The sequence below is a fragment of the Triturus cristatus genome, chromosome 7 (assembly GCF_964204655.1).
Source record: "Triturus cristatus chromosome 7, aTriCri1.1, whole genome shotgun sequence".
NCBI lineage: Eukaryota > Metazoa > Chordata > Amphibia > Caudata > Salamandridae > Triturus > Triturus cristatus.
Window position 1 is genome coordinate 794,940,559 of NC_140590.1, and position 14,745 is coordinate 794,955,303.

A 14,745-nucleotide genomic window follows, 5' to 3' on the forward strand; every position below is an offset into this window, starting at 1 on the left:
TATTTGGCTTTTTTTTTTTTTTAAACTGTGGGCCTGATCTACAACTGGATACTCACCCACGCTAATTGGACGGTGCATGTTTACCATCTGTGTCTACCTTTCAAGATAAGGCCCCTGCGACAGGGTAAGGGGCACTTGACTGGTTACATATGAATACGTGTGCATACATGAGCACACGAGGGCTGCGTGTGTGAGATGCCTGTTGTGCGCACCCTGGTAACTGCGCATAGGTGGCCTGACGCAAAGAGGACTCTGCAGGGTTGGATATTGACGTGGGGTAGGCCGTATAATGTTAGTGTACACTCATAGGGAAAGTTAGTATGGTTTACTGTCTTGTCTGCAGTGACACCCTTATAAACCGAGGGAAGGCTGCTTTAGAGTGCAGTATCGCTTACCATTGGCCAACAGAGTACAGTGACGTATCAAATTGGGGTCGAACATGTGCATCAGAACCACATTTTGAACATGAGCGCCAGAACCAAATCTGAGAGCTCCAAGAAGATATTTGTAAAGCATATGAGTCATCCAGGATTGTCATATTTCTCTAGCTCAGCTTAAGATCAGAGCCCAAACCTTTGGTCGCCCTGCTGTACAAAGTTAACTACATTTTTGTCCAGCAGCAGGAACAAAGTCCGCCCCACACAAAGGGAGCAACTAACAGTGCTTCACTCAGCTATAAAAGAGATACGGGTGGGGGCTGAAGGATCTGCATTAATCAATTTAACTGTCACACTGTACCAGGGTTGTGACAGCCAAAGCCAACTGAATAAAGGAGGGAGCCTAGACTTCTGGAGTCAACAGAAGAGGGGGGTCCCATTTGAAGTTTTGGTGGGAAAGATGTAACCAGTATAGCATGGTTGACACAATTTTGAATTGTCCCAGGATGATGTGCAGGAGTGTTAAACCAAGGGCGGAGAGGTGATGTGGAACCCTAGGATTGGCCAGGGGGGCCTGGCTTCTAGAACTTTCCACCCCATTTAAGCAGTTTTGGACAAGGGGGAGTGTGCTCTTTGTTGTTGTGCTTTTTGCTGGACACTGGGACTGGAGGCGGCAGCCAAGGAAAGCTGGAAGGAGGAGCCCATCTGGACTAAGGACTGACTACAGTTGACTTCAGGACCAGTGGGGCTCTACCCAGGACCAGGGAATCTAGTACCCATATACCCGTTAAGGATTAGCTGGGGGAAGAACTGGACTTCTGCGCCAAGGAGGAGAGACGCATCAAAAGGAGAAAGACAAGAAAGGCTGGTGCATGGAGCCAAGGGAACTAGCTCCCTGCAGAGTTTGCTACCTTAGAGGCTAGGAGGCTTAAGGAAAATTATTTAGGCGACTAGGGCTCGCCACCTGGAGCAAAATGAGCTAAGATGGAGTAAAACAGCCCAACAGGACTCTAGATATTGAAGGGCAAATGGTTTGACCATTGACCTCTCTTCCCTAGCAAGGCCTAGAGTGCATAGAGCTTCACTGCCGGAGATCTTCAAACCCTGGGGTGGGCCACGGCCTAGTGGTTGCCGCAAGGTGTAAGCTTGAATTTCTCCTGGGAGGGGGCATGTGTGGGTCCCCCTGCCCAGCACTCATGAGGCCTGGTATCCCCAATCTCCAGGCCAGTTCATGGATATATGGGGAGTCACGGTCCTCAACTCCAGGACCCTGATGCCACAAAAGAATGGGGGATCGCCACTGCACTCCCCCGAAAGAGAGGAAGGCGGACCCAGGATCCCCAACTCGGGGCTACGCAAGCGTGATAGTGGACGGGGGAGTGGCGCTGCACTTTCCCACTTATGGTGGACCTGTCCTGCTCCCCGTGCCTGGGAGGGAGGGGGAAGGGGAAGGTGGGCAGCCACCAACAGCAATGCAGGCCAGGGGAGGAGAACTGCTACGAAGGAAGCCAGTGGGGCAGCCAGGGAAGGACCCACTGGGCTGCCTCCAATGTTTGGAGGCACACAGGGGTGCCAGAGTGGAACCGGGCATCCCAAGATTAAATAAATAAAAGGAAGAAGGCATCAAAAGAACAGCAGGTGGAGCTAATTATACAGTATGCAAGTTCCCGACGAGGGAGAGACCCATAATGTACTGTGGGGCTTTTGCTGCCCAAACGTCTGGTAGGAGTGGCACCACCAACACAACAGGAGTGTTGGGGGCCAGGATGGGAGCTGCAGGAGTGCTGAAAAAATGGAATGAAAAAAGGAGACCCGAAGTTGGAAGGGTCAGTGGAAGGATGGACACCCCAGGCGTGTTTGTGGGTTTTAAGCACTCCTATGACTGAAGCAGGTGCTGCACTGCTTGGAGTGCATCACCCTCTAGGGGCTGAGTCCATGGCTGCAGGTTCTGTGGCCTAAAGGTTCTTAAGAAAAAAAACACACACAGACACATGGTGTATATTGAAAACTGCTTTATTTAATTAAATGTGTTATTCACAAGGGGTTGGAAATGCTTTATGTAAAGATGGCTGTCATAAGGATTTTAACAATGCTTTATTGGAAACTGTTACTCATGATGGTTTAACAATGCTTTAACAGTATTATTCACCATGGTCTTAAGCAATACTCCATTCAAACATGTAATTGACAATGCTTTATTTGAAGAGTTGTTAATGCTGATAGTAACTCATATCCCCAAGGGCTGCAATGGTTGATTAATGATGATGTGAGCACCTTCCTGCAATGCCAGACCATTCAAAATAAGGGCAGAAGAGGATGTCATGCTTTATTACTGATAATGTGGGCACATGACTGCAATACTTGATTATTCATAATAAGTACAGAGAGTCCATGGTTACTGAAGTCAGTGATGGAATGAAGTATTATTATGAAACGTGAATCTAGACTTGAAATATAGTAACACTGACCTGAAGTAAACGGACACCCCCATATATGGTTATGTGCTGAATTGTACATGAAGGAGGCAGTACTGTGAATTGTGGGGTCATGACCCTTTAAGGGTCAAATGTAATATTGCCCAACTTATTTCTGCCAGCCTTGTGTATATTTGCAAATTACTACGTAGGAGTGAGAAGTGTGTGTACAATAAAAGTTACTTTTAATTTTCTGAAGAAAAAACACAGACTAGACAATGATTTATTGAGTGTTATTGTGTGCCAATGTATGGTGATTACTAGCCCACACAACCACCCTTGAGTATGAACTGCTCTGCTTCGCTACCCTAAGAGAGTCAAGTGCTATAATGGGGTGTTTGTTTCCCGGTGGAGGGTGTCTGCGGACCCATTACTTGTGCAGGACACCCAACTAATGGCCCGTTTCCTTACACCTGTTCAAAGCCTATACAGCGTGTGGTCTTATCGTGAAATTGAAAAATGGAAGCAGTCTTACTTCTGTACGAATGCATAAAACGTAACCTTAAGGCATTCTCTACTATCCCATTATCTATCAGGGAGGGGGGGAACGGCAAGCATTTTTTCACCAGCACATTTACTTGAACAGGCCATTATGATACATACAAGTGTGTGCAACTGAAGTTAACTTGTGACAGAAACATAGCACTAACCAATTTAACAATAATACTAATACTTACCCCCTGTGGGTAATCAGATTTTTCAGAGTGTGCAGTAAATAACTATTTGGCTGTCACTATGGAGATAGTGAACTGCAGGTTTGACCCTATTCTGGATTCCCCTAAAAGTCTAGTTTTTAAAAATGTGCAGGCTTGCTAGGTTTCCCTAGGTGCTGGCTGAGCTAGGGCCCAAAATCCACAGCTTCCCACTTTGCAAAAAACAGGTTAGTTTTAAGTGGAAAAATGTGATGTCTCAGTGTTGCTTTTTGAGCTGTTTCCTGTCACAGGCATTAGGCCAACCCACGCAAGTGAGTTGCCATTTTTATCAGAAGACATGTGGGAGCATAGAATAGTAGGCTATTTGTTATTACCAATTGGATTTCACTGCATTTGTTCACTACTAGAAAGCAGACATTTTGAAAAATTCCCTCTAAATCATATGCTCAAAAGGGAAACCACAAATTTAGAGATGTACAAATAACCACTGCTCCTAAATTCCATATCTTGTGCCCATTTCAGATATCCATAGGGTACTTTGATACCAATTTTTCACTCTACATAGTTCACCATATGAATTGCTCTATACTCAGTACACAATGAAAAACCATTGTACGGTTCAGCTCAGTTGTTGGCTCTCAGTACCTTGCGTTCTTGGAGAACCTACAAACACTATATAGCCCCACAACCAAAAGGGTCTAGCGAACGTAATGGTACATTGCTTTTGTAAATCGTCCATCCTGACAAAAAGTTACAGATTAAACTGTTGTCACAAAAGGCTGTTTTCTCCTACATGTTTTTGATATTTCTCTATTCCAACACTTAGTTTCTTTGGGAAAACGTTGAGGGATCTACACATATGACCTCTTGCTGACTTTAGAATTATGTCAACGTTTCAGAAATATATAGCTTTCCTGGATCACCCATGGGTTTCACACTGGTTTCTACAGTGTAATCCTGCGCCGTGTCCGGGAGGGGATTTCAACATGGCGCTGGAGCCGTGGCACGAGGGGAGGGAGCCCAACGTTCTAGTGGGCGCAGACCAGAGAGAGGAAGAGAGTGAGCGGGAGTCGGGAGAGGCAGGTGAGGACGCTATGGACCACAAGGACACCAGATCAAGAACGGAGGCAGGAGGAGAGGTGCTGCCACCGCAGAAGAGGACGGGAGGCCTCAAGGAGCATAGCTGGAGCAACGTAGTAGACAGCCAGGCGAAGAGCACAGAATTAACGCCAGGAGGCACTGTGAAACAGTCAAGCCGGCCCGGAGGAGAGAAGGGCGGTGTGACTCCCACGGCCACGATCCCGGAGGGCCGTGGCTTCAGGCAAGTACCCTGAATGAAACTCTTTTCACTAGCCAAGTGGAGGAATAGGCACAAGTAGGGATTTTTCCTCAGGCATGGGTGTACTGAGCATGTCACACACAAAGGATGCAGGAGATCCCCTAGGTGACAGTGACGTGTGAGAGAGTGAGTGAACTTGAGCCATGAGATGCATGACCTTATTTTGTATCTGTGTTAATTTTTAAGGATATACGCCACACCCCTTCTCCTTCCGGAACCAAGAGAAAGCAGACGACTAGGCACTCAGGAGAAAGGACTCACCCCGGTGTATAGTGAGGAAACTGACACCAATAGGACTGATATTCTCCTGATCATCTGTCAAGACAGTCTACTGTTCCCCTTGATACTAAAGGAAAATCCTTTCCCAAAGACTGCCTTTACTTCCTTTGGTGTTTAATCTATTAAACTCTACAATACCCCACCCTACGCCAGAGTGTTATATGTAACAGAGTGACCATACACCACAAACTGGAAGTAGGTTGAAAGCACACAAAAATTAGAAAACTGGGCAACTACCTCTTTGAATAACCCTAAAACTGCATTACAAAATTAGGTTTTTTGATTCAGCACTGCATGTACCTGAAAGCTGGGAAGATGGCGACTTTAGCACAGCAAACAGTTTGTTGATGCCATTTTTGTGAAAAACACAAGACACTTACTCAGAGTACTGCTTTCCTATTTTTCGCCATACCTCAAAATTGAGATATATTTTGGTTATTTTCTCGGTCCCTACAATGGGAATCCACAAACCCTGGGTACCTTTAGAATCCCCAGGATGTTGGAAAAACCAGGACACAAATTTGGCATGGATACCCTATGTGGACAAAAAGATTTGGAGGGCTAAGCATGAACTACCCCTAACAGCCAAAAAAGGACTCCGCACTGGGGAGGGGGAGGCCCAGCAGTTAAGGGGTTAAGGTGCAACCGGAAACAAATCTGGAGAAGCATCTGCAGCAGCTAACAAGAGTTTAGGATTCCACAAAACAAGCAGGGTTTTAGAAAAGAGCGCAACTCAGTTGTAAAGCAACAATGTTTACCTTGAAGGATATCTCATATTGTTCTCCTCCCCAGATCTCCAAGCCAGGGTCATAGCCTCCCAGTTCCCAGAACCACCTTCTATCCATTGCAAAGAGTCCCCCTGCCATCACAGGAGATCTGAAATGAATGAGAGAAAAAAAAATCCAGTAACATTAGAGGGTAAAGCATTCTTTAGGGAACATTATGAATGCATGCATTATGAAATGATGGGGACAGTAATAGATTTCAATAAAAGTACAATAAATCAGTTTTGGATGGAAAATAAACTCACAGTAGCCCAACAGCTGTTCTAGCTCTTAAGCAGCTTAAGATATGAAGCACAGGAACCTTAGCAGAGGTGGTTGCCAACCAAGTGTAGGTGGCGCCCTGAAAAACTACTTTTGAATCCAGTTATCTTTATCTTTGTTGAAAGTAAACAGTTTATTAAAAATGGACTGCAGGTCGAAAATTCAAGACTTACTCAAGTGAGAATATTTTTCTTATTTTTACAACGCATGCTTTCATTTCTGCCATACAAGAAATTCTAACCAAAACATCATAAAAGGGAGGTAGACAAATAAGGCATCCAGTACATGATGTAAAGAGAAAGGCTTTTCCACATCGCCCCTGAACCAACACCAAAAGTTCGATGGTTAGAAACAAGCCAAAGGCGTAGACCTTGCTTTGGAGACCGCATTGAAGGATACATGACCCTGGAAAACTGTGACAGCAGTGTTATCTGGCAGTATATATGTGAACATTTTGTGGGAATGGAATACCCCGAGTGAGTACCCTCCTAGCACACAGAAGTCTGTCCAATAAACTAAGGAAATCTTAGCCTTGTTTGCGTGACTAATGTCGTAATTCCTGGCGTGCAGCAACAAATGGCTGATATCAGAAACGCAACGTGACAAAAGGTGGGGACACCACACCAATTTCATGCATCAATTGTGAGAAAAACTGTCAAAAACCACACAGGTGTTTGGCACACACTTTGTGATGTAACATATCAATCTCTCATGAATACAAGTCATGCATATTTCTGCATGCTTACCCCAATCATAGGTAAATGTTGCCTCATTGATGGAGGGTCCGGACATGCCTTGTAGTCACACACTGCATAATATTGTCAGTTACCAAGATCAGGCATAACCAGTGTGGGATCAAAATTTCAAGGGTTCTCACTTCGTCAAGGGCAACACTAGCGAACAGCCTAATGTTTGACCACCGCATCCAGATATTACAGGTACATGTCGGAGGCAAACTTTTTAAAGGGTGAGAGAAAGCAGTCGTTTCCACCATTGGGGTACTGCGTATGAGGTAATTACCTATGTGGAGTGTGTATCATCAGGCGGTGACGTGTTATGCACATGCATGGCGACCAAAGCGGCTGTGGGCAAGCAATGCTCTCATTCTGTGCATCGTGTCTTAGGGAGTAAAACAACAAACTCCAAAAGAAACCCCCTACAAAAAAGTGGAGAAAAAAAAGAATGCCACTATGTTGGTCACAATATTCATTAAGGGCTAAAAATCATTGGTGTGTTGTTTGCTGTACTCATTACAGGCTATGGAACCACCTAAAAGCATATGAAAGAGGAAAAGGATGATTGGTATGTGTATGTCATTATGTAAAACGTTGTATGTCATCGTGCTAGGAGTCTCCATGGAACTCAGCCAGGCTGCGGGTATTCTGCGCTGGTTTGCGAGACAGCATTTGGTAGCGAGCGAAGTGATTAGAACTCAGAAAGAAACCTGCCACAATAAGGTGTAGAAAAAAATAATGGCACTATGTTGGGCACAATGGGGCACATGCATCAACCATTTTTGCGAGCGCAAACGGTGCGATTCGCAAAAATCGGCGTTTGCGCCCGCAAAAAGAGCATTTCCGATGCATGAAGGGTCAAGGCACTCGCAAATTGAGAATTCGCAATTAATTGCGAGTTCTCAAATTGCGATTGCATTTAAGGAATCGCAAATTGAGATTCCTTAAATGCAATGCATTAAAGTAAAATAGTTAGCGATTTCGCTGATAGGGGCGCAAATTATCATGAAGTTGAACATCATGGTAATTTGCAAAAACTTTGAAAAATGCACGAAAGTGCATTTTTCAAAGTGGTAGGTTACACACACACATGTCCTTTGGACATGTGTGTGCGCAACATTTGTACACAGATTGATTTCAGGGGTGCAACAGGGTGTCGTTTTGACACCCTTGAAATTGCATTCTCAATTTGCGATTGTCTAATTGAGAATCGCAAGTTGAGAGCTTCCTCCCATTCATTACTATGGGCCTCTAGAAATATCCTATTCCTCGCCACTGGGTTTCCCTCCGATCTGGTCTAGGTAGTTTAACTCCTTGCAGAAATATTGGGAATTTAGGTTCATATGAAATGTACCCCCCACGTGAATTGTCCATTGGCCCAGTCTTTCACAGTCAATGCATTCTTTCTCTCACCGTGGTAAGTCCTAAAGGCGTTTAACTATTGGGTGAAAGCACACAGGCCCTCTCTTGCTTCTCGGAGAGAATGAGCACTGTGGTTCCAATGTGCCCTCCTCCGGCTGCACCAAGGTCACATCTAAAGAGCAGCGGAGGGAACCCTTGGACAAGCAAAGTTATTCTGGAGTTGCGGTGGCATTACGTCGGTCGATTTCATCACAGTCACCCTCCAGCCAGGTTCTGGGCACTAGGCTTCACAACGGCCCGGCTTCAGGGTACTAGTATCCTCAGCTGAAGTGGCTTGGGACAGGCCTCAATGGCAAGCTTCAGTCTTCGGTTGAGGTGGCAGGTACAACAGTTCTTTAGGTTACAGAGCCACAGAACAGCTGTGCTCATAATCCTCTTCTCAGAGGCACCAGATAGCAGTGGTTCTGTGGTTTTCGCCTGTAACTTCGAATAGAAGTGTGAAATGGTCACAACTGGGCAATGCTGATTGCCCTCCTTCATCCTTTTTTCTCAAACAGACTACACCAGCACCAGGGTCTTGCTGCACCTGGCTCCTCCCGGATTACTACTCCTTGTAGGACTGGCAGGCTCCTTTCCTCAATGAGCAGGCAGGCTAACTTTCAGGCACTTTAGGTCAGATGAACAGTTAATGCCATCAAATCAAGACTTCGGTGATGGCCTATCACCTCTGGAAAGCTGGTTGTCAGGCAGATACCAGCTCTATCTGCACAGCAGATCTCAGAGTATTCAGCAAAGCACCCTCTTCCTTGGTCATAGAGAATGTGGAACTGGAACCAGAGATGGATCAGTAGGTCATACTTTTATATTGTGAAAGCAAGTAGGAAATATGGATCCACTGTCCGCACTTTCAGAAGCGGTTTAGGGTGTTTGTCCTTTCAAGTGTCCTCTCCAGACACAGCTTTTGTGTACAGTGATGTTCCTCACACCAAGGTAGACTCCAGACTAAAGTACAAAACAACAGAGGCATAAGAGGCATGAGCTTGCAGCACCTAGCGGTCATCAGTTACTCTGGGGTACAATCAGGGGAAAGACAAAAGGCTGGCCTCTTTTGAGGTGTTCCTTCACCCAGAACAGAGACTGCAGTCCCACCTTTCTGTCACATCATCTACCAAATTGCTGTGCTACAGAAAGACTAATTGGAATTCCCTCTCAGCAAAAAGCCTAATTGAATTACTAAAAGAGACTGCTCCCTTCAGTTTCAGGACTCTCAACAATATACTTAAGCTGTCTGGGGGAAGCAAATCTAATCTACACCTTGTGCACAAAACTAGGCCAAGGGCTCCCCTAGGCTTCTATTACACTGGCTTACTCATACACACAATGATTGTGCCATGCAGGTCACATACACAAACACGCAAACATACATTTGGGATGATCGTGCTAGGATCCGGCTGAGCACATAAAAGCAGAACTTTGCATAAGTAAGCCATTAGGCCTCCACTCCACTGAGGCAGATAAAAGGGTCTGGTGACAGCTATGGGTTCACAAAACACAGTACCCTGCCAGCACAGCTCTATGCCCTTTATATAGGTGGTAGTTTAAATGTTGTTTTGATGTTCTTATAATACAGGAAGTGTTAATTCCTTTACATAAATCAGGAGATTTACTAACTGCTACTCTTACAGTACACAGACCTAGTACAATATGATCCGTGCAAGGAAACCAGCTTGCCACTATAGCGTCTATGGCCCTCTCTTCCTACCTTTTATGCTGGGTCCAATCGCATGCCTGTTCTATTTTGGCAAGTGTTGAGGCTGGTAAAGATGTGCTATGGATGGAAGCGTCTGCAGAGAGCTGTACCTTTTATTTGTTTTTACTTCGGAAGGAAATTATGAACGACCCGTGTATTAATCCAAAAGTCTGCCCCTAAAAGAAGGTTTTTATTTATCAGCTTAACTAAGTACTATGATCTTTAAAACTACGTAAAAAACAGCCCAGACCATTTAATATTCTAAGTTGATAATGCCAAGTACTGGAAAGCACCACTTGAAAGAAGGTTTTTATTTATCAGCTTAACTAAGTACTATGATCTTTAAAACTACGTAAAAACACAGCCCAGCCCATTTAATATTCTAAGTTGATAATGTCAAGTACTGGAAAGCACCACTGTTAAAGGTAAAGTGGTATACTTCTGGTTTGTCTATAAAATTATAATTTTAAGCCGAGCTAAGCATGATATAGAACAATTAAGGATGTAGTTACCGGTAAAAGCAAAATAGGTTGTGTTCAAGAGTATTTGATGTATTTCGCAACATCTTAGAAAAGTTGGAGTCAAAAAATAGTATTCGTAAAAGTGCACTTTTATTCGGTGGAAGGTATATTTGTAAAAGCGTTGTTGTTATTAAACTTTTCAACACTCCTATTGTGTTATCTAAATGATCATGATGTTCCGTGCAATACTTGCTAAGAAAAACCTTTTCTATCTAGAATATCTACTAATTTGAAGCAAAAGAGAGATGACACGCACCCTTAACATACAAACACCTCGCATCCATACATGTAATTTCCAAGGTGTCTCATTATCAGGATCATTTATATTTATAGCACCGATGAATGGATAAATTCTGAAGGATCAAAGTATTGATCCTCTGGTATTAAGTAGTGTGATGTGGGAAGAAAACACTGGACCATCTTTAAACGTATTCCAAGTGCTAGATGGAGGCAAAAACGATAAAGCATGACACACTATGTAGTTCAGAGCTTACGTTATGCGATTTCATTTTCATTGCATTGGTACCATTGCAAAGTCTCAACAAAGCTGACTTTGCACTAACGGAATTACACTTAACTACCGGGTGCTGACTCTTCCACGTGCGCCGCGTTTGGAAGTATTTTATGGCTTTAAAAGCACCTGCTGCTGCATTGATGGCCTCCGAAAGTTTCATACAAAAATAAAAAATGTCAAGATAACATGGTGATTAATGTTCTTCCTGGAGAGAGAAGAGGTTTTGTCAAGTGGAAGTTTCAACTCATTTTATGGTTGCACAGAGGGTTAATGTGTCTGCTGCAAAGAATGTGTACCATGCAAAAGTGCATATAGTTTAAATAGGTAAGTGCTTTTGTCAGAGAGATCCTTTTCTTACTAGCAGTGTAGATGTTAAAATCCTAACATGGAACAGTGAACTAATAACTGTCATAAAAGAGCTGCATGCAAACTGTAAGGTATAGATTGGAGCATTAGGATGTTTTCCACGGTCTTTCATTATTCCAATGTTTCAAAAAGGGTTCATTTGGGTTAAAAAAATCCTTGTTATTAAATGTAACCCCTAACCATGGGGTTATGTTTTAAATTCTGAGTCTGTGCTTCTCCAGACTAAGCTTTCTTAAACTATACTGTCAACCAGTATGGATGACAAGACTCACATTGTAAATCAATCAATCACATAATTTGTAAAGTGCACTACATACCCGGGAGGGTTTCAAGGTGCTGGGGATTGGGGTTGGGGGGGGGGGGTGATGATGCTGCTATTGGTCGAAGAGCCAGGTCTTGAGTTGTCTCCTGAAGGTCAGCAGGTCTTCGGTTTGTCGCAGGTGGAGGGGGAGGGTGTTCCAGGTCCAGGAGGCGCGATGGGAGAAGGATCTGCCTCCGGAAGTAGTTCTCCGGATGCGTGGGACCGTGACCAGGGCCTGGTCAGCGGAGCGGAGTTTCCTGTTGGGTTCGTAGAAGGAGAGTCGACTGTTGAGATAGGCTGGGCCGGTTTTGTGGAGTGCCTTGTGTGCGTGGATCAGGAACTTGAAGGTGATTCTTTTGTCGACGGTGAGCCACTGTAGGTTCCTCAGGTGGGGGGTGATGTGGTCGCGTCGAGGATCAGGCGTGCAGAGGCGTTCTGGATTCTCTGTAGTCTGTTGATGAGTTTGGATGAGGCTCCGGCGTAGAGGGCGTTTCCGTAGTCGAGTCTGCTGCTGACAAGTGCCTGGGTGACTGTTTTCCTCGTGTTTGTCGGGATCCATCTGTAGAACTTGCGGAGCATGCGGAGGGTGTTGAAACAGGTGGAGGAGACAGCGTTGACTTGTTTGGCCATGGAGAGTTTCGAGTCGAGGATGACTCCTAGGTTGCGTGCGTAGTCGGTTGGGGCCTGGGGGGGACTCCAGTGACGTGGGCCACCAGGAGTCGTCCCATGCGGAGGGGTTGGACCCGAGGATGAGGATTTCCGTTTTGTCTGTGTTCAGTTTGAGGCGGCTGTCCTCCATCCAGTCTGAGACGGCCTTCATTCCCTGGTGGAGATTGGATTTGGTGGTGAGGGGGTTCTTGGTGAGGGAGAGGATCAGTTGAGTGTCGTCGGCATAGGAGATTATGTTGAGGTCGTGCTGTCGGGCGATGCGTGCTAGTGGTGCCATGTAGACGTTGAACAGCATCGGGCTGAGGGAGGATCCTTGAGGGACGCCGCAGATGATCTCGGAGGCATCGGAACGGGGGAAGGCGGACTCTCTGAGTTCTGCTGGAGAGAAAGGAGGTGGTCCAGTCCAGGGCCTTGTCTCGGATCCCTGCGTCGTGGAGGCACGTGCGTAGTGTGTGGTGGCAGACGGTGTCGAAGGCGGCAGAGAGGTCCAGGAGGATGACGGCCGCCGTCTTGCCGTTGTCTAGCAGGATCCTGATGTTGTCTGTGGCGGCGATGAGGGTGGTCTCGGTGCTGTGGTTGCTGCGGAATCCTGATTGGGACGGGTCCATGATGTTGTTGTCTTCGAGGTGACGGGTGAGCTGGGTGTTAACTATCTTCTCGATGACCTTTGCTGGGAACGGAAGCAAGGAGATGGGTCGGAAGTTCTTGAGGTCGCTCGGATCCGCCTTGGGTTTCTTCAGTAGGACGTTGATCTCTGCGTGCTTCCAGTTCTCAGGGAAGGGGGCGGTCTCGAAGGAGAGGTTGATGATTTTGTGCAGGTGGGGTGCGATGGAATTGCTGGCTTTGTTGAAGATGTGGTGCGGGAGAGGGTCGGACGGGGATCCAGAGTGGATAGTTCCCGTGGTCTTAATTGTGTCCTCGATGCTCACGTTGGCCCAGGTTGTCAGGGTGTCGTGGGCGGTGGGTTCGGTTCGGCGCGGTCGGCAGTGGTCATCCGGGGTCTGAAGCTGTTATGGATGTCGGTGATTTTCCGGTGAAAGAAGGTCGCAAGGGAGTAGCACAGGGTTTGAGATGGTGGGATGTCGTTGGCGTTGGAGCTGGGGTTGGAGAGTTCCTTCACGATTGTGAAGAGCTCCTTGCTGTTGTGTGCGTTGTTGTCAAAGCGGTCTGTGAAGGAGGTTCTTTTGGTGGTCCTGATGAGGTGGTGGTGGTTGCGGATGGCGTCTTTGTGGGCGGTGCGACTGTCTGGCGTCTTGTTGCTGTGCCATATGTTTTCCAGTTTCCGGCAGGTGCGTTTTGAGTCGAGGAGTTCCGGAGTGAACCAGCTGACTCTTCTGCTGGTGTCTCTGCTGGGGGTATTTTTCAGCGGGGCGACGGTGTTGGTGCAGTCGTTCATCCAGCGTTCGAGGGTAAGTGCACCCTCATTGGGGTTGGTGGGGTTCGTCAGAGGGTTGAATGCAAGGCTGGTCTGTAGTTGTTCTTGGGTGACTTTGCCCTAGCAGCGGCGGGGGGTCTGTAGTGTGCGGTGGTTTGTGAGGGGTTTTCGAAAGGAGAAGTGGATGCAGTGGTGGTCTGTCCAGGTGAGTTCGGAGGCGTGGCTGAAGGTGACGTGGGGGCTTGAGGAGAAGATGGCATCTAGCGTTTGGCCGGCGATGTGGGTCGGCGTCGTGACGAGTTGTTTCAGTCCGAGGTTGGCGAGGTTGTCGATCAGGGTGGAGGAGTTGCTGTCATTGTTGTTCTCCGGGTGATAGTTCATTGTAGGCTTCTGGCTTATGTAACATTTGCTATACACTAATTAACCCACATATGATTGATTGTGTCTGTGTAATGTGCGTCTGATGTAAAGTGCTTTGACACTCTACACTGGTATAGGTGGCACTATTAAACTAATTAAATACATCTGAGAGAGAGTGGTTATGGAGACTTGAGTGGGCACTGTTAAAGGGTGGTAGTGAGGGAGCCTGTGGGGGGCGCCCACAAACATTGTTGCACAGGGCGCCACCAGCGCTAAAGACGGCTGTTCATATTACCACATTCTTTGTAGCTTCTTCAGTCATTGGTAAATTTATGTGATAATCGTAATTTTTTCATTTATCCCTTCAAGACTTGTTTTCTTGATAGTCAAGGCATGTAATTAATGTATTCATCTGAACAAGTTTAAAGCAAGTAGCAACACTTTTTCCGAGGAAAGGCACTTCAAATCCGATTTCTACTTGGTTGAAATGGTGGAGCAATGGGCAGCGTAAGGTCTGTTTTCAGTTTCCAAGGAGCTGGCCGCCTCTCTGGAGAAAGTCATAAAAGTTATTTCATAAATAGTTTGATCACCCTTAGTGAAAAGAAAGATGGTCCATGAGACAAGC

At 46.0% G+C, this 14,745-nt stretch overlaps 1 protein-coding gene across 2 annotated transcripts in view; it reads right to left on the minus strand.

Moving 5' to 3' along the window:
* Positions 1-14,745, minus strand: part of GALNT10 (polypeptide N-acetylgalactosaminyltransferase 10) — a 553,591-nt gene that overhangs the window by 150,904 nt on the left and 387,942 nt on the right. For both annotated transcript variants that reach the window (XM_085617641.1, XM_085617642.1), the window contains one exon: positions 5,881-5,998. In XM_085617641.1, the coding sequence (XP_085473767.1) occupies positions 5,881-5,998 (118 nt within the window). The remainder of the gene's footprint in view (positions 1-5,880; positions 5,999-14,745) is intronic.